The sequence below is a fragment of the Schistocerca nitens genome, chromosome 4 (assembly GCF_023898315.1).
Source record: "Schistocerca nitens isolate TAMUIC-IGC-003100 chromosome 4, iqSchNite1.1, whole genome shotgun sequence".
NCBI lineage: Eukaryota > Metazoa > Arthropoda > Insecta > Orthoptera > Acrididae > Schistocerca > Schistocerca nitens.
In genome coordinates, this window is record NC_064617.1 from 382,456,711 (window position 1) to 382,475,622 (window position 18,912).

The 18,912-nt window shown below is 42.6% G+C and overlaps 1 protein-coding gene and 1 non-coding gene across 2 annotated transcripts in view; one reads left to right on the forward strand and one right to left on the reverse strand.

Moving 5' to 3' along the window:
- LOC126252319 (dynein axonemal intermediate chain 2) overlaps positions 1–18,912 on the reverse strand; it is a 154,111-nt gene that overhangs the window by 83,970 nt on the left and 51,229 nt on the right. The window contains exons 2-3 of the mRNA XM_049953204.1: positions 7,482–7,643; positions 7,151–7,412 (exon numbers count right to left, since the gene is read on the reverse strand). Coding sequence (XP_049809161.1) covers positions 7,151–7,412; positions 7,482–7,643 — 424 coding nt within the window. The remainder of the gene's footprint in view (positions 1–7,150; positions 7,413–7,481; positions 7,644–18,912) is intronic.
- Trnas-gga (transfer RNA serine (anticodon GGA)) lies at positions 6,297–6,380 on the forward strand. Its single transcript is given in 2 exon segments — positions 6,297–6,336; positions 6,346–6,380. It is a non-coding gene; the product is annotated as a tRNA-Ser (tRNA).

Sequence of the window (18,912 nt, forward strand, 5' to 3'; positions counted from 1 at the left end):
TTGACAGGAATGGGGGAAAGAAATACAGTAGAAGAAGAATGGGTAGCTCTGAGGGATGAAGTAGTGAAGGCAGCAGACGATCAAGTAGGTAACAAGACGAGGGCTAATAGAAACCCTTGGGTAACAGAAGAAATATTGAATTTAATTGATGAAAGGAGAAAATACAAAAATGCAGTAAATGAAGCAGGCAAAAAGGAATACAAACGTCTCAAAAATGAGATCGACAGGAAGTGCAAAATGGCTAAGCAGGGATGGCTAGAGGACAAATGTAAGGATGTAGAGGCCTGTCTCACTAGGGGTAAGATAGATACTGCCTACAGGAAAATTAAAGAGACCTTTGGAGAGAAGAGAACCACTTGTATGAATATCAAGAGCTCAGATGGCAACCCAGTTCTAAGCAAAGAAGGGAAGGCAGAAAGGTGGAAGGAGTATATAGAGAGTTTATACAACGGCGATGTACTTGAGGACAATATTATGGAAATGGAAGAGGATGTAGATGAATACGAAATGGGAGATAAGATACTGCGTGAAGAGTTTGACAGAGCACTGAAAGACCTGAGTCGAAACAAGGCCCCGGGAGTAGACAACATTCCATTGGAACTACTGACAGCCTTGGGAGAGCCAGTCATGACAAAACTCTACCATCTGGTGAGCAAGATGTATGAGACAGGCGAAATACCCTCAGACTTCAAGAAGAATATAATAATTCCAATCCCAAAGAAAGCAGGTGTTGACAGATGTGAAAATTACCGAACTATCAGTTTAATAAGTCACAGCTGCAAAATACTAACGCGAATTCTTTACAGACGAATGGAAAAACTGGTAGAAGCGGACCTCGGGGAAGATCAGTTTGGATTCCGTAGAAATGTTGGAACACGTGAGGCAATACTAACTTACGACTTATCTTAGAAGAAAGATTAAGGAAAGGCAAACCTACGTTTCTAGCATTTGTAGACTTAGAGAAAGCTTTTGACAATGTTAACTGGAATACTCTCTTTCGAATTCTGAAGGTGGCAGGGGTAAAATACAGAGAGCGAAAGGCTATTTACAATTTGTACAGAAACCAGATGGCAGTTATAACAGTCGAGGGGCATGAAAGGGAAGCAGTGGTTGGGAAAGGAGTGAGACAGGGTTGTAGCCTCTCCCCGATGTTATTCAATCTGTATATTGAGCAAGCAGTAAAGGAAACAAAAGAAAAATTCGGAGTAGGTATTAAAATTCATGGAGAAGAAGTAAAAACTTTGAGGTTTGCCGATGACATTGTAATTCTGTCAGAGACAGCAAAGGACTTGGAAGAGCAGTTGAACGGAATGGACAGTGTCTTGAAAGGAGGATATAAGATGAACATCAACAAAAGCAAAACGAGGATAATGGAATGTAGTCAAATTAAATCGGGTGATGCTGAGGGAATTAGAGTAGGAAATGAGACACTTAAAGTAGTAAAGGTGTTTTGCTATTTAGGGAGTAAAATAACTGATGATGGTCGAAGTAGAGAGGATATAAAATGTAGACTGGCAATGGCAAGGAAATCGTTTCTGAAGAAGAGAAATTTGTTAACATCGAATATAGATTTAAGTGTCAGGAAGTCGTTTCTGAAAGTATTTGTATGGAGTGTAGCCATGTATGGAAGTGAAACATGGACGATAAAGAGTTTAGACAAGAAGAGAATAGAAGCTTTCGAAATGTGGTGCTACAGAAGAATGCTGAAGATATGGTGGGTAGATCACGTAACAAATGAGGAGGTATTGAATAGGATTGGGGAGAAGAGAAGTTTGTGGCACAACTTGACTAGAAGAAGGAATCGGTTGGTATGACATGTTTTGAGGCATCAAGGGATCACAAATTTAGTATTGGAGGGCAGCGTGGAGGGTAAAAATCGTAGAGGGAGACCAAGAGATGAACACTAAGCAGATTCAGAAGGATGTAGGTTGCAGTAGGTACTGGGAGATGAAGAAGCTTGCACAGGATAGAGTAGCATCAAACCAGTCTCAGGACTGAAGACCACAACAACAACAACATAACCCTCCTCACACTGTTATTGACCAGACCGCCCTGCAGCACCATTAGCGAATTAATCTGCAGCTGACCACAAGAAGACCTCTACACTCCACGTCTCGTGAATGAATGGAGCTTTCCGAGTCCTCACCCATCTCGAGATGCATCCATGTCGAGGAGCTTAGCACTCCTTATCGATGTATAGTAACAGATTTCAAAGTGTAAGACAGTTAACAAGAACAAGAAAAGAATAATTTTTATGCGATGGCGCTCCAGACAGATGGAGTTCGACGCATTTTTACGTAAATAAACCAAGCTATCAACTCTAAAGTATTGTTCTAGAGTCTAGGATCGGTACCTGGAAGGTATTAATAAGAGAGAACATAAACACACACAATCCTAAGGCTACAACGTTCTGTACTTAAAACGGACTATGATGTTAGATCGCCTACGTTTCCGACGTATCGGTCGTATGGATTGTAGCATTGCTAATATTCCAATGTGTGAAATATATTTCAAGCGCCTGACATACTTCCTTCTTCACGGTTTCTCTACGATAAACTATGTTATCGAACTGTAAAACGAAAAAACTACTTGCATAAAACACTTTCTCTGCGTGATACGAGCACAATATAGCTTTCCCGAGACGTATAGTATCCACTGTTCAATCCGATCACGGTTCAGAAATTATACGATGCCTGCATCAGGCCTATATAAAATGATCGTTAGTAGCGGAGGATACATCCTACAAGGAAACAGATAAACACATAGCAGCAGCGTCTGACATGTAAAAATTACAAGTCATTTCGTCACTAACTTTGTAAAAAGCACATCTGTAGGGCAAATGTGTACACAGGAATTGCAGCGCCTCACAAGCTCCTATCGCTAACTTAGTTATGACTCTGAATTCTCGATTTTACAGCCAAGATGCGACAGGGGGGATGGAGTACATCGCATAAATCAAAGTTCGTTTAGAGGACTGTGTCAATTTCATCACGCATGAGATGGAAGTCCTCTGATGACCGACAGGTTTACCGTTAACGATCGCAAGTAGACAGTGCTTTAAACCACATACAGAACACGTGGCTGTATAGGAGTAGAACGCAGGCTATGTCACACGGCCGACGCATCCGGACAGAACACTGGGAAAAAATTGACCTGCAGCAACTTCTCCTTTTCTAGAATGCCTCAGACAGCCATTAAATCGTACCTCGTTACAGCTCTATCTCAATCGATCACCCCATCCTCTCTCTGTTATCCTTTAACGCAGATGCAAATAAGTTTAGAGGCGAATTGTTCTCTGTTCTCCTGAAAAGCATCGAATACAGTAGTCAACTAGCGTGTATCACTGGTACCTCAATAGACATACAGTAAAATGTGCCTCGACGGAAAAAAAATTGACTGCCTCCCTGATTCCCCTCTTTTCGATGTCGACATTTTATCGGATTCCTCTTCTTGCTGCATACTTCTTTCCATGTTCAAATTATTCGGCGCGAACCAGAAGATATGCAAGTACTTCCTCAATTTCTCCAGCATTTCGTTGAATGTTCGGTCAATTTATACCTAGTCACACTGAATAAATAAATATATTTACAATGTTAAATTTGAGTTTTTCTTTTTATTTCTCTAGACAAAATGTCACATACATTAACGTGCACTAACGTGCACTAATGAACCAGAAGATACGCAAGTACTTCCTCAATTTATACCTATTCCCTCGCCATTTTTCGCAACTCTGTCGATTTTACGTCAGATATATCCATGCGGTCATGACATAACATCGCGTTCTGTGTTCTAAAATTGCATGCAAATGTAGTACAGCTGCCAACACCTAGCCCAAATGCACTGATCGGGAGGCGTAATATAGCACTGTACTCGACTGTATCGTCACCTCCACATTCGGAGAGCGTTTGCTCTGTTTTCTGTATGTCTGTGTACGTGCATATCTCGCGGAAGGCTTAGCAACTGGTGAGTCCTGGGCAATGTATGGAAAGCTAGAGAGAGCTTTCACAACAAGTAGTTACATAGCCCATGGCCTGCAAAGTGAATATTCGCACAGTCTCATGGCTGACTTGCAGGAGACCATGGGGAGTAATGTCATACCAGTTCAAAGTGGTTTAGCACACATATTTGGCAGACCTGTATGCATGTTTGTTGTCATTGTAAATGCCTCAAGCCTGGCCAAAGTCTTCATTTTCGACATCCCCAACTTTTTCTGATGTCGAAAACTGTGGATGCAGGCCTAGAGCGTAGTTGGGATCACCACGTGGAATTTAGACTCTTTTGTGGCTAGCAGAAGTACTCTCAGATTGACACGGAGTCTATAACCCATCTAAAAATGGGACCAAAGTGTTGGTCCAGAGATCCTCCAGTTTGTTCATACTATCGAAGACATAGGTTTGTCAAACATTGTAAAATAATCGTTGACTTCATTCTCACTTCCCCATTTGATGAAAATTTCTTCCCAGAATGCCAAAGTTTCAAGTTAGGCAACAGAAGTCACTTGGGGCTAAATCTGGTGAATGGGGTGGATGAGGAACCAATTAAAAGCCCAGTTCATGCACTTTCGCCATTATTATCGCTGATGTGTGGGATAGTGCATTATTCAGCTAAAAGTGTACTTTTTTGCTTCCAGCCTTGGTCTTTTTTCAACCAATGGAAGTTTCAAATGACTCAACAATGAAGAAGCATATTAGGGTCCTGTTATGGTTCTGCCTTTTTCCAGGTAATGTGTGAGGATTAGTCCTTGGGAATCCCAAAAACCAGTGGACCCCACCTTACTAGCTGACAAAATCGTCTTTGCCTTCTTCGGTCATTTTTTGACTGCCCTTTAGACTCAGGCTTGTAATGATGTGTCCAGGTTTCACAAATAGTCACAAATCGGTGCCAAGGGTCTTGCGGATTGCCATTTATCATCGCCAGACATTTTGTTAAAATGTTGTATCGGATGCGCTTTTGGTCGACTGAGGGCAATCATGGAACCCACCTCATATACAGCTACTTTATAGCCAATTATCCATGCAGTATATTATGCACTAGCTCAATTGAGATGCCTACAATCTCACAAATTTTTGATCGGTGGTCTTTCATTACCATATCACGGATTTTGTCAGTGGTGTCCTATGTGGTGACCTTAGTTGGACGGCCAGAGCGCGCTTCATCTTCTGTGCTTGCCCGACCACGTTTAAATTCATTAATCCAAAAGTAAATAACCTTCAGTGATGGTGTAGAATCCGCGTAAAATTAACACAGTTCTGTGTTGATGTCTGTGGCAGTCCAACCCTTCAAATGAAAATGTTTACTAACGTCATGAAACTCGTTTTTTTTTTTTTTTCATTTTCAATTGCAGTCGACACACTGACTAATTCTGACAGCTGCCAACATGAACTGTAGGCTGTACGTTCTTGAAATACTTTATACGATCCTTGGAATAATCCTTGAAGGCGCGACAAAAATGTTCCATTCTTTCACGGAAATTTAACAGACTTATCAAATCATCCTTGTAGCTTTGGGCATATGCTATAGCCAACTACCACAATGTGGATAACGACTCAATTTGCAGACCGTCAGGTGCTGATTAGTGCATCTAGCCACCTCCTCGATCATAAAAAGGAGACGAGACCCTAAACAGTTTCTCACGCCGCGGGTCACGCAAGTAGTACGGGAGAGGCGAGGCAGGGAGCGGGAAGGCAGTCCTTCCGTAATGCTCACTTCGGCATGGCGCCTATGGGCAGTGGACGTATTGACCATCGGAAAAATACAGCCTTATGGTGTGCTGAATTTTATTGTCACTGAGTAGTGTTTCGTTTTTCGCCGTTTAAGGTTACAGGATACTTTTCAGGCTCAATATTATGTAAAAATCAACACCTATTTCTTTCAGGCATGGTATAACAGCGAGACGAGACCCTAATGTTTTCATTGAGGAAAAAAAACAGATAGCCCCTTGCTTACTTAACTGGTGATCATGACCTGATTTGGAGCCGACGATAGCGTGTCGGGTGGTTGGCCCTAGTGTATCTCATAATGTTAGTTGCTCAGAAGCGGCGCCTACTACAGTAGTCGTTGCGCTATAGTCGAGTCGGCTTACGGTCGTCCATGACAGTTAACAGCGCTGATGCCAGCTTTCAACTGCGAAGCGCAAACAGCTGCAGACGAGAACCACAGCTATCGATACAGCTCTGACAACAGTGAAGCGTTGCCGTAGAGACGTAAACAAAATCGCATTACTTGATTGGTTGACGTGGGCACGTGAAGCTGCTGCGCCCAGATCACTGCAACTGCCAGGGATTAACTTAACGCCGGCCCGGGTGGCCGAGCGGTTCTAGGCGCTATAGTCTGGAACCGCGCGACCGCTACGGTCGCAGGTTCGAATCCTGCCTCGGGCATGGATGTGTGTGATGTCCTTAGGTTAGTTAGGTTTAAATAGTTCTAAGTTCTAGGGGACTGATGACCTCAGAATTTAAGTCCCATAGTGCTCAGAGCCATTTGATTAACTTCACCCTGACTCAACTACAGGAAGTTGATCAGGTAGCAAAGAGCGAAATTAGCAGCTTGTCACCGTGATCAGGTGAAATACATGTAATTTTTTGATAGCCAGCACCACCTTTCCTATTTGCGTTTAATTCACCTGTGCTTTAGTGTTTTACAATTAGATACAAATGCAATATGCCGTTTCGTGTCATCAGTTACTTCTGTTTTGCAAGAAATGTTTCACAAATTATAACATATTTACCGCTGGAAATTTCTTTACTTTCATGTCACAATTGCATGCAATATTTATCTGTAGAATGAGATTTTCACTCTACAGCGGAGTGTGCGCTGATATGAAACTTCCTGGCAGGTTAAAACTGTGTGCCGGACCGAGACTCGAACTCGGGACCTTTCCCTTTCGCGGGCAAGTGCTCTACCATCTGAGCTACCGAAGCACGACTCACGCCCGGTCCTCACAGCTTTACTTCTGCCAATACCTTGTCTCCCGAGTTCGAGTCTCGGTCCGACACACAGTTTTAATCTGCCAGGAAGTTTCAATATTTATCTGGTTGGTTGGTTTGGGGAAGGAGACCAGACAGCGTGGTCATCGGTCTCAATATTTATCTGCAGTTGCACTAATTATAATCACTGTTGTTGGAAGTACACTTGACATATGTGTTATTACCTATTTCCCAGATATAAGAGAAGTTACTAATATCATGTGGAGTCCTTTGAAATTCCAGGTTACAGTGAGTTACTGCAAGATGGGATCCCCCGTCAGGTGACCAGGCTATGTGGGTCACTGGTCGTTTTGGTTTACAAAAGTCTCTGTAGACATTAACAGTCCTCGCAGAAGATTTTTCTACTATTGATGCAGGTTCGTCTCCAGAAAAATACGTTTCGTAGATGTTTACTGCATTATTCTGCAATATACAGTGCTCCATTGCCTGAAAAATGAGATGCTGGTTAGTGGTTTAACTAATATGAGCGTTCAGAACTTTTGTCGAATTACCTACATGGGACAGCTGAAGAACGGTATGAATATACATTTCATCCTTCTCCACTTTCTTTCTGAATCTCATGGTCTGCTCTGAATCTGCTGGATTGACATCACGAGGCCATCCTCCCTCTATATGGTTCATTCCATGTTGGTCATATTCCGCACGAACAGTGTTCACCTGAAAAAAAAGAAATTGAACTTTCAGCACGCAAAAATTGGTTATCTGAGGAATCGAAACTATTTGTAATTTCTGGTACTTGTAGATGTCGTGAAATGAGTCAGATCGGAAGGCAACTTCTGAGAAGACGTACATTAGTGCTCAGAGTGTCTACGAAAATTGCACAGTGCACGCCTCTCTCGCTCTTCGTGTATAGCACATGGAGGAGGAGCTAAATGATAGAATTCCGAAAGGGGCTCATTGTCCATGGGCGCATCAGGGGTCATCCTATGAGGAGTTGATTGGAGTAAGTAGTACCGTGGTATGCGAGATACCCTTAGTTAGTGCACCCAAATGTCTTTCCAGTTACAGTACATTGGAAAATATTACGGGCAGGCGTTGGAGGACTTAATGTGAGTAGCAGTAAAAGCTTGATCCAGTCCTGTGATATTATCGAGGTGTTTTAATAACTGAAAATGATCATTTGCTCGAGGTGACGTAAATATTGAAATATGATGGCAATATCAAGCTTGTGGACAATGAGGAATTGCTCTTTTCCTGTTGCCAGACTGAGGACCATAACGTTATCAGACGCATCTGCTGAGACTACACATCTTGGCATATGAAAACTTTCGGGAGCAATCTCAGATCTGGACTAACATGCGAAGTGCCAGGTTTGAATGAAACTGAAAATATGTGGCACTGTCGAAACAATTATGCAGACGCCCGGACGGCGTCCACGAATTTTTGTTCGAGTTGTTGTGACGTGCGTGGTTTGACAGTGCCACATTCAAAGCTTTCACAGTTCCTGAGATCGCGATCACAGTCGTTGTGAAGGCTATTAGAACGTAGCTATGTATTTATCTCGATGGCCATTTTACGTTGTTATCTATTACCATACGTGTTCTGTATTTGCTACTACCCTGAAGTAAAATTCTGATAAATGGTGTCCAGGTTAAACACATATTAACATAAAATGTAATAACTTGAGAGGTACATGAGATACTTATTGCCAATATGTTTCTACAAGTATGGTACTAAAGATGCCTTTTTACACACCTAATACACCCCGATATGCGCACCATTAGTGGGGCGACAGAGATCTTTATTCCACTTCTCTCCAAGTGTTTTGCAACATTGCAGATGTAACATTTGCGGTAATCACGGAACTGGTCTCTGGCACACTTGATTCTTGATATAGCTCCTCAGGGGAAAAAGAAATCAAGTCGCGTAATTCTGGATTTCTACGGGGCCAAGCAGTCGATGGAGTACCTCTGCCATTGCAGCGATCTGGGAACTCATGATCCAATAAATCCCTCGAAATGTTCGCAAAATGTTGCGCCACGTATTTGGAAGATCACGTCACCAGGAAATTCCGGCACAACACACGGAACACCTTCTGCTGTGGTGTCCACTTGGCTACTGATGCGCGTTTACATGAAGAAAGCAGTTACGCGCATGCGCACGTGGTTCCAATTGCCGCAAGCAAACACAGACAATTTTGAGTTACCATACTTGTAGTAGCAAACTTCCAATAAATATTTTATATTATTATATGTTTAACCTGGACACCCTGTATAAGTAATTATTTAAACACAAGTGGAAAACGAATACTGTAGACACTGAAGCAATGGCGTTTTGTTCACGATTTGTTCATATGTTGCTCTATATTGCTGTTACTATTCTTTAGTGATAGGCAGTTAAATTTAAAATTAGTGCCCTGAAGCGACTTGAACGGTTGTCTCATTTTAAGATGTACTATGCGAGCACACAGGTGAGCAGCGGACATGATATACGCTGTGCAAATAACCGACTTTGAACATAGGATGATAATCGCTGCAAGACGCATGGGTCATAGCATATCGGAGATAAAAGAACAAGTCAGGTTTCCGAGGGCAACTGTGTCTAGGGTCGACGTACAGTGTCACAGAAATAATGTTTCCACACGAATAAACCTCCTCACAGGACGACCACAAGTGTTTGACGAACGGACGTTACGTCGCATCCGCAGATCCTCGCAGCCCATTGACGATTTCCTGTAAATATTGTAGTAGTTTCAGTGCGAAGCATCAGGAACCCATCTCTGCTAGCATTGTCCGGAAACAAATGCACCGCATCGAATTCAGCAGTCGACGACCGAGTCCTGTCCGTGCCGCTTTCCGTGAGTTTTGGGCACTCCATGTTATAGAGAGGCAGAAGGCCCTAATGTTCCCAGCTATTTTATACATAAAAATAAATAAATAAGGACAGGGTCAGAGGAATATGGACAGGTTGACGAGGTCAAACAATTTCAGTACTTTGAATACTTCACTGCAGTTTTTAATCGCTCATAGAGACGAGCATCTTGGAACATAGTGCTCTCTACAATTAACCTGATGTTGCAGCTGGTCAAAGAACGATGCCTGTAATACATGCCGCGCCATCCGCCTTCCCATTGTGCCAATATGTGCTCAGACGAGTGGGGAGGGAGAGGGAGGGAGCGGGGGGGGGGGGGCACAGGTTATGTACTGCTGCTGGTCAGTGGTCAGTAAAGCTTACGAACGCATTAGGCTAAGCGCAAACTGAGACAGGTACGGCACGTGTGACGTGACACGGCGCTACAGCGCGACGCGCACGTTCCGCACTTGCCGCACTGGTCCAATACATATCGAGAGGCGTACACGTACTTTGCATGTGCCGGTTGCCAACGCTCTGCGCTGACAAAATCGAAGCGCGCACACCCTGCAATTTTCTCTATCGATTTTACAGAAACTGTTCAGCAAAAATATTTGTTTTTTGTCTTGCTTGTGGCGTTAAATGTCAGCTTCGTAGCGAAGTGCCCATCATCTCGCTAACATGTCGACAAATGGTAGATAACGCAGTGCGCCTGTGTAAAATACGTGACAAAAAGTGTTTGTGTTGTTGCAAAAAAGAAGAAAAGCCAAGAAAAAACAAGGAGAGGAGAATGCCAGCTGCAGCATCCAAACTGCTGTCGAGATTGTACCACTGTAGAAACTGAAGATACATGTAATTTGCCAGCTGAAGATGGGTGCAAACCCGAAATGCATATTGGCATAAATAAAACGCATTAAAAAGTGGCTGGTTGCTGTATTTTTATAGTGAAATAACATTATCCACGGCCACGGAGCTCAACACTCCAAATAAAATGGACAAATTGGCATTTTTTTGGTGACCAAGCTGAACACTGTCAGTTTCATTCGCCGTTTACTCCATACGTCCCTGAGATCATTTTTACCAATCTTTTTCTCTCGAAATCCGGGCAATGTTATTACGCGAAGCGCGTAATATTCAGATCGGTCGTAGGCCTCCAAACAATGTCGTCTACCAACGTACTCGCAGGTCCGATGTACTGACGATGCTGGAAGACAGAGTTCAGCTTAATTAGTACAGCTAGTAAAATTTTTCTGTGCCATGATTTATCATTTCAGTAGCATTGCCTCCAGTAAAACAAGAAACTTTAATTTTGTGTTCTCAACCAGTACTTACCAATTATTCAATGCTTTCTTAAAAGTCATATTTACTAGCAGAGATAAAATCCATTCAATTCCTTTTTAATTAATTAATTCATATCTATCGGACCACTAATAATATAAAATATTTTATTTTTTATTATTTTTTTTTTACTGAGAAACACTACAAAATGTTAGAAGTACTTCGCTATCGCACTTAAAAAGAAGACACAATTCTGCATAAATCCATTCCAGTAATACATGCAATATGTGAATGGCAAAGAAACAACCGCTCTACCATTTGGCAACTATTGTTGATCTTTTGCTTTTGTTTATATACTCTTCTGCTCTTAGTGAAAATTCGTCATAAAAAGACATAAATTTCAATAGAAAATCTGTCTTGCTAAAATAGACGCAAAACATCGAACATCTTTGAAGTCCGGCCAGCAACTGGCTAGTATTGGACAACCCTTGCGTAAATGGTGAGATTTGTTTGTCTAACATGCTGCCAATCAATACTGCTCTCAAGCACGTCAAACAAAACAGCGCATTGCCAAATAATCTGACGAACAAGTGAAGTTTGACGAATTGTTCGATCGTCTACGGGGACCTTCTAATTCTGTGCCATCGAGCAGTCCAGTCGCAACAGCCGCGCGCGGTCGGAAGCGTTCCCACCCAGAGGTGTACATGTTCCGCTTTTAACCCGCCCATGCTTGCCTGGTGGCCAGGCAGGCAGGCCGCCGCGCGTTGTCAACAGAACGGGCAGGCTGCTTCACTCCCAGCCAAGCCAAGCAGAACCCAACCCGGGCAGGCTGCGGGAAACTTGCTTGCCTGCCCATATTACTGCTGAGCTGCGCTACGCAGCCGTTTGGTCTGCGCGCTTCATTGTCGTCCTATGAACGTTAATTAAAAGTTTTTATTTTACCTGAGCACCAAAAGACAAGCCATAACATTATATATATATATATTAATTTCAGGTCAAAAAATGTTGGGTTTTATTTGTACATTCTTCCTTTACGCGTATGTTTCGGGTTTATTATCTATATAAATAAAAATGAATTGCCAAATGCGTTGATAAGCGTAAAACTCGAGAACGGCTGGACCAATTCGGCAATTTTTTTTTTGCTGTGTTGGTAATTCTCAGGACAAGGTTTTTATGAAATAAAATTTTTCGAAAATCGACCGAGAAATTGGAAAATTTGAGAAAAACTGAAAGTGCGTTTTCATTGTGTCCGTGTGTTTGTATTGCATACAATCTTGATGAAATTTTGCACACTATACCTTGAAACCAATAGGAAGGTCACAGTATACTTAAAATTTCGTAGGGTGCATGGCAGAGGTTACTTTACGTAACGGAATTCGACAAATTGTACGTTTTTACTCCGATCTTGATGAAATTTGGCATACTTGATATTCAAAGCAGGATGAAGGGTGCTGTCTTCTTAAAATTCTGAATGGTGCATGGCGGAGGGTACTTTACTTACACACTTCTACACCAACCTACAGTTTTATTCCGATCTTGAAGAAATTTTGAACACTTGACCATCAAGAGGAACATTACTGTCTACATAATATTTCGGACAGTGCATGGAATAGAGTACCTTACAAAAGATTTTGACAGCGTTTGCGGGTTACCATGAAATCCTTCTCCCTCTATACTGCTAAATGGTCTCAGGTCCTTAGCACACATTTCGACGCCCTTTTCGGCCACTAAATCTTTGTCCTCTTTCAAGATATTTACGGAGTGAGGGAACTGCTTGTCAAATTTGCACACATGTCGTAACATACTCGAGGTTGCTGAATAAGTACTTAGGAGCTTTTTACATAGTTTGCATTGAGACACACCTACCGATTTATTTGAAGCGGCCTCATAAACACACGAAAATGTTTCCTATGGGGCACTTGTGCTCTGTTTCGTCACCAGCATGTATTCGCCAGTTGTCAATTTTTTTTTCAATCTCACTAAAGTCCGACCTATTCATTGTGCTGCTCCCATCGTTGCGATAAATGAACTGCGGGCTAACTAACTGGCTACTCTAGTCACGGTAGCTTGATAGCGCAACCTGTTGTCAGGCGCAGCAAGCTGAGCGGGTCCCGTGAAGCTTGGCAGGCCTGCGGGAACCCAGGTAGCCCGGGCTTGCGGGAGCCCAAGTCGGTCGCATTACCCACTATGCCTCAGTACATGCGTACTCTTGTGTTTACGTCGCGGCAGGCTGACCGGCATGAATGGTTGCAGAGGAGCTAGGGGCAAGCAGGCTGCAAGGGGAATTTGTACACCTCTATTCCCACCGCAGTTCGCCTTATTCTCTGGCAGTTTTTCTGCTCCGAATGTATGATTGACAGCTCACCGCATTAGTTCAAGGACATCCTGGGTTGTACAATCCTAAGCACTACCAATAAAAGATTATAATACCAGGCGTAATCTATGGATGGACACTGCAGGATCGCTGAATCTACCAAGTGAGTAAAATACCATATACACTTTAAGCCAAGAAGAAAGGCGTACCACGAAGGAATTATCTGAATGGAACGGAAATTGGTGGCTGTGATGTACATGAACAAACAAACAAATGTTTACAAGCTCTGAAAAACTGAATGATTTATTCAAGAGAAAAATCTTCACAAATTGAGCAAGTCAGTAATGTGTTGGTCCACCTCTAGCCATTATGCAAGCAGTTATTCGGCATGACAAAGATAGAATTATTCAACGTCCTTATGACGGATATTGTCAGTCTGTCCAACTGGAGCTTTAGATCGTCAAAATCGCGAGATGGATGGAGTGCCCTGCCCATAACGCTCCAAACGTTCTAATCTGGGGAGAGATCGAAGGACCTAGCTGGTCAGGGTAGGGTTTGGCAAGCACGAAGATAAGCGGTAGAATCTCTCGCTGTATATGGGTAGACATTATCTTGCTGGAATGTCCTGCTGTTCTGTAAGCGTGCTGCGAATGACAACCAAAGGGGTCCTGTTATGAAATGAAATGGCATCCTAGACCATCACTCCTGGTTTTTGGGCTGTATGGCGGGCGACACACAGGTTTGTACCCCACAGCTACTTGGAATAGAAATGTCTTCTGTGATGAGTCCCACTTCGGATTGAGCCGCAATGACCAGCGAAGACTTGTCTGGAGGCGCTCCAGACAGAAGTGGGATACCAACCTGACTGTCGCCCGCCATATAGCTCGAAAACCAGGTGTGATGGTCTTGGGTGCCACTTCATTTCAAAGCAGAATCCCTTTGGTTGTCATCAACGGCATCCTTAGAACACAGCAGTAGGTCGACGATACTTCATGCCCAGTTTTGTTGCCCTTAGTGACAAGCCATCCCGGGCTCACATTTCAGCAAGACAATGCCCACCTGCACACAGCCTTGGGTGTGAAGGGAAATGCGTGCACAGACCGTGTACTGGAAGATCATCTCTCTGACATCTTAGAAAATCAACAGAATAGGCAGATTGATCTGTGTAAATCATACATTGATGAGACATGTACAGCAGTTGTAAGCTATAAAACTTAAAGCCAAGAAGCACATAGTCGTTCTCCTTCCTGCACCTGATACACTGTAATGGTAACAACTCTCCTGGTTAGTTTGGAGCCTGGATTGATGTTGTCACAGAATCTGCCTTCATCTGTAGCTACGACTTTGTCATTCAATCCTCTTGTTAAGTCATTACTTTATACACTATCAGATGCAAGCTGCCTGGTGAGAGGAAGGGTGGCAAGTTGCACACTTACTCGTAGCCTAGCCTCCAAAAAACGATACCTGGCATTCATCGCTGATGCCCTGGGCACATTCTTGCTGTAAAGTAATTCTGTTGTCACACATGATCAGCAATGATTGCTCGTTTGATGCATCAGTCAGGTGTTAATTTGTACGCTACAGCTGCGTAGAATGAGAACGAAGACCATGTTCACATTCATTGGAGTGTGAGCACTGACACTCTGTAGAAAAGTTTCCCTATTCCTGTGCTTGTAACACAGCTTCGCTAAATTTAAATACTTGCACCCATTGTTCTTGTCAACATCAGCAGTGTTTACTAAATTGCTACAGAACTCAAAACAACAGTTCAGAAAGACAAACTCTGTTGTTTTGGACTCAGCGTCATTATGCCCAGGATGTGGTACCTTCTGTGTCCACGACAGAGTGTTTAAAATCTTTGTCTTCACTAGCCACAAGTAGCGCCCCAAGCAAATGGCAAATGTGGTTTCTCTGCGCCACTTCTTTAGAGGTGTTCATTTTATTTTTCTACTAGGTTATCTAACTGGATCTCTGAAAAAGTTTGCATGTATCAACTTATACATTTACGTACGCAGAACAATTCATTAAAGCAGTACTGAAATTAAACAATAAATATGTAACATCGACTGGGAAGTCAGCTTATGGAAATAATAGTAGTGGAGCAGCGCCAGTTTGGTTCCATGATTTATACCCTTTTGTCCTTGACCTGCCACTTACAATGCAACCCAGTACCATGCCCATGCATCTAGGGCAGTTGCATGTGGTAAATTCAAGATCGCCCTTAATGACACTTGGCTACGTTACACATAATGATAGATGTCGAGATCACCTCCTCCTCCTCCTTCAAATCTCTGCACCAATTCTGTTGCTTAAAATGTTGAGAAATTCTTCCTATTGACTGGGGAGGATGAGAATAGCCAGGTTTATTCTCCCCCACATCTCAAAAAAATTGTGTGGCATAAAAAATCTTTCTCTTCTCGCAGGGACTCGCCGGATTGCTTAACATGTCATAGAATGTGCAGCTGTGTGGAAGTGTTATGCCTGTTAAGACTGTTTTTTTTTTATGCAAGGGGAAAACAAGATGGAAAATTTCTAGTCATGAAGCCACACAACACATTCCACATCATCAGGATGCAATCATTCTTTCTCTGGAATTCTTTGTGAGGACATTGGATTTCATTGTGGTTTATATCTACAAACCTCCTTTATTCGTGTCAGAGGTACACTAAAATGAACACATATACAAGAAATGCAAAGAAAACTATACAGTATTCACTCAGAATTGTGCAACTTTGATAGCTTTGGGTCCTGAAGACGTTAAGTCCTTCATGCTACAGCTGGTTGGGCATGAGTTACATTAGTTGTCTGCAATTCACCACATTCGCACAGTGTTGTGTTGGCAATTGGAAGTGCCATTTAAGGAGATTGTCCCTTGATCTTGCGACTTCAGTCCGTAGTCTGTTCAAGAACTTCGAGATGACCTACTTCACCATGTGTCCATCCAGGCGGCAGGGATTCTTGTGGTGTCATCCATTTTGACAGGTGTTGGCATCTTTCTTTCCACTTGGTGAGTTGGGCAGTCGCAGCTGATCCTTCTAAAGGCTGTGAAGTTGTTAGGAAACTATTCCTGGACTTCAGTCTTGGCTTCGCAGGTTGATGTCCAAAGACTGGATGTGAGGTCACTGTATTTGATTTATGCCTCTCGATGTTAGTGGCGACCTCTCTTGTCACATGGAGCAATCCCAGCGAGACATTGAACTTTGTTCATGGGGGTTGGCCTTAGGCAGCCTGTAACAATCCTACAGCTCTCACTTAAGGCTATATCAACCTGCTTTGCATCTACTGAATTGTACCACACTGGGCTAGCATACTCTCCTGCAGAATAGCGTAAGGCAAGAGCTGTTGTTCTTAATGTTTGTGGATGTGTACCCCAGTTCGATCCCGCCAGTTTCCGAAGAGGGCAGTTTCTGGAGGATACATTCTGCTTCTGCTTCAGCTTCAATGTTCCTTGTAGGTCAGTGTACAGTCGAGAGTGACACCCAAATACCTGGGGTGGGAACAATATTCTAGTTTAACTCCATTCCAGAATATTTAAAGTTTCCTGTCAGCTTGTTGGAATGATGGAATGAACGCACTTGTGTTTTCTTAGGACTGGATGCAAGTTGATTCTTTTCATAGTAAGTACCAAGCTGTTGTAGACCTTGTGTAAGCATTGTCTCTACATCTTCAAACCGATTTCCCTGGGCAGTAAGAGCAATGTCATCAGGATATATGAAGCTTTTGCATCCTTGAGGCTGTGGTTGATGGTTAGTGTACACATTAAATAAAATAGGTGACAGTACACTTTCTTGAGGGAGACCGTTCTTTTGAGTTCTCCATCAGCTGTGTTTCTCTTGGAAGTCCACGAAAAAACGTCGATTCTTTAGGAGTGTTGCAATTATCCTCGTCAGGTCGTAGTCGTTAGGTTGTAGATTTTGTGCAGTATCACTCTGTGGTTTACAGTGTCAAAGGCCGCCGAAAGGTCAACAAAAACTATACCTGTTATCTTTCTCTGCTCAAATCACCTTCTATGAACTGAGAAATATAAAGGATTTGTGAGGTCCAATTCTTGCCTAGTCTAAAGCCAGCTTGCTGCGAGATAAGAAGTGGATCAACTACCGCAGTAAAGCGATGAAGAAACATTCTCTCTAGGATTTTATAGAGATGACAAAGAAGAGATATTGGTCTGAAGTTCTTCGGATCCGTTGGTGACTTTCCAGGTTTTAGTGTCGCAATTGGGAGTGAAGCTGATTCCTGCACGTGGTGCCCCTGCATAGGTATTTGGAATAGATTTTCCAGTACTGAAACGAGCATCAGCATTCCAGAAGTACAAGCAAATGATGTCATCTGTTGTACATAGGCCTTTATTAAGGCCAAAATTAATTATATACAAATAAATTTTAATGTTATAAAATGTTAATGTTATAAAATAATTAAACCGATTATTTGTTTTATTTAAGGCAGAACACATCCTATGTTTCAACAAAGAGAGGGGGAGAGCTGAAGGCTTTTTCAGTCAGGAGGTAAGCCTTACCTCTGGGAATATGTCTCAGCTTGGCTTTTCTTGTCCCTCGAAAACAAACAAGTCTCCCAAATTGCTTAGGTCTATCTCTTTCCTTGTGCTTGGTGTTTGTGGGAACTGGTGTTTCCTAGGCATATGCTATGCAAGCTGCGATTCAGGACTTGAGAAGGGAAATCTGTGCTGACTCAGCAGTGAAGCGAGGATACGAAAGGAGGAAAAACCTTGCTTAGAAGCTTTCAGTTGGAGACAGTCAGCATAGTGAGATCAGTTGCAAGTTGAGAGCGCAGAGTCGGGAAATGGGCAACAAATAAAATAGTGTAAGTATGCTCCTATTTAGCCAATCTATCATTCAAACTTTTTGTCTGCCTTATCTATGAATGTATGTTTTTTTCTTTTCATTTAATTTTACAAAGTCTGCGGTCCTTCTGATCAAACACATTTGAGATAAGAATCTGTAGCAGCAGGAAAGTTCTCCCAGAAGTATTCAGAGGGATTCCAACTTGGAGAAATCATGCTTTATCCATGGAGGTGTGAAAATGTTTTTTTTTTATAATTCAACCATTCCGTTTGCCATATCTATGGATACATTTATTCTCACTACTATTCCAGAATCTGCGATCCTCCTGACCGAGCAGCAGCAGGGGAAGAAGATCAGCTGAACTTCGTTGTTATCATGGTCGTGGTCGTCGTCATCATCATCATCCTCATCTCGAGAAAACAAAAAGGAGTACTTTATATAAAATTATGAATGATGGGTGAGCCATCCACAGAGGGTGGTAAAACCAGTGATAATAGTCTAGAAGGGTTTGTGAGCATTCAGGTTTTCAACTTTGAATATGTACTGGCGTAATAGTCAGTTACGATGGGTTCAAAGATCCCGAAAAACTTCTTGCCACATGTTTCCAGTTTTCACCAACAAAGTGCTGGAGCAGAAGTAGTCAGTCAAGATAACTATCTCACTGCTCTGCAGTGACAGTAGGGAACTGTATATGAACACCAAGAACACGGTTTTACTGTTCCTTGTGTAGTTTTATTGTCCTCTA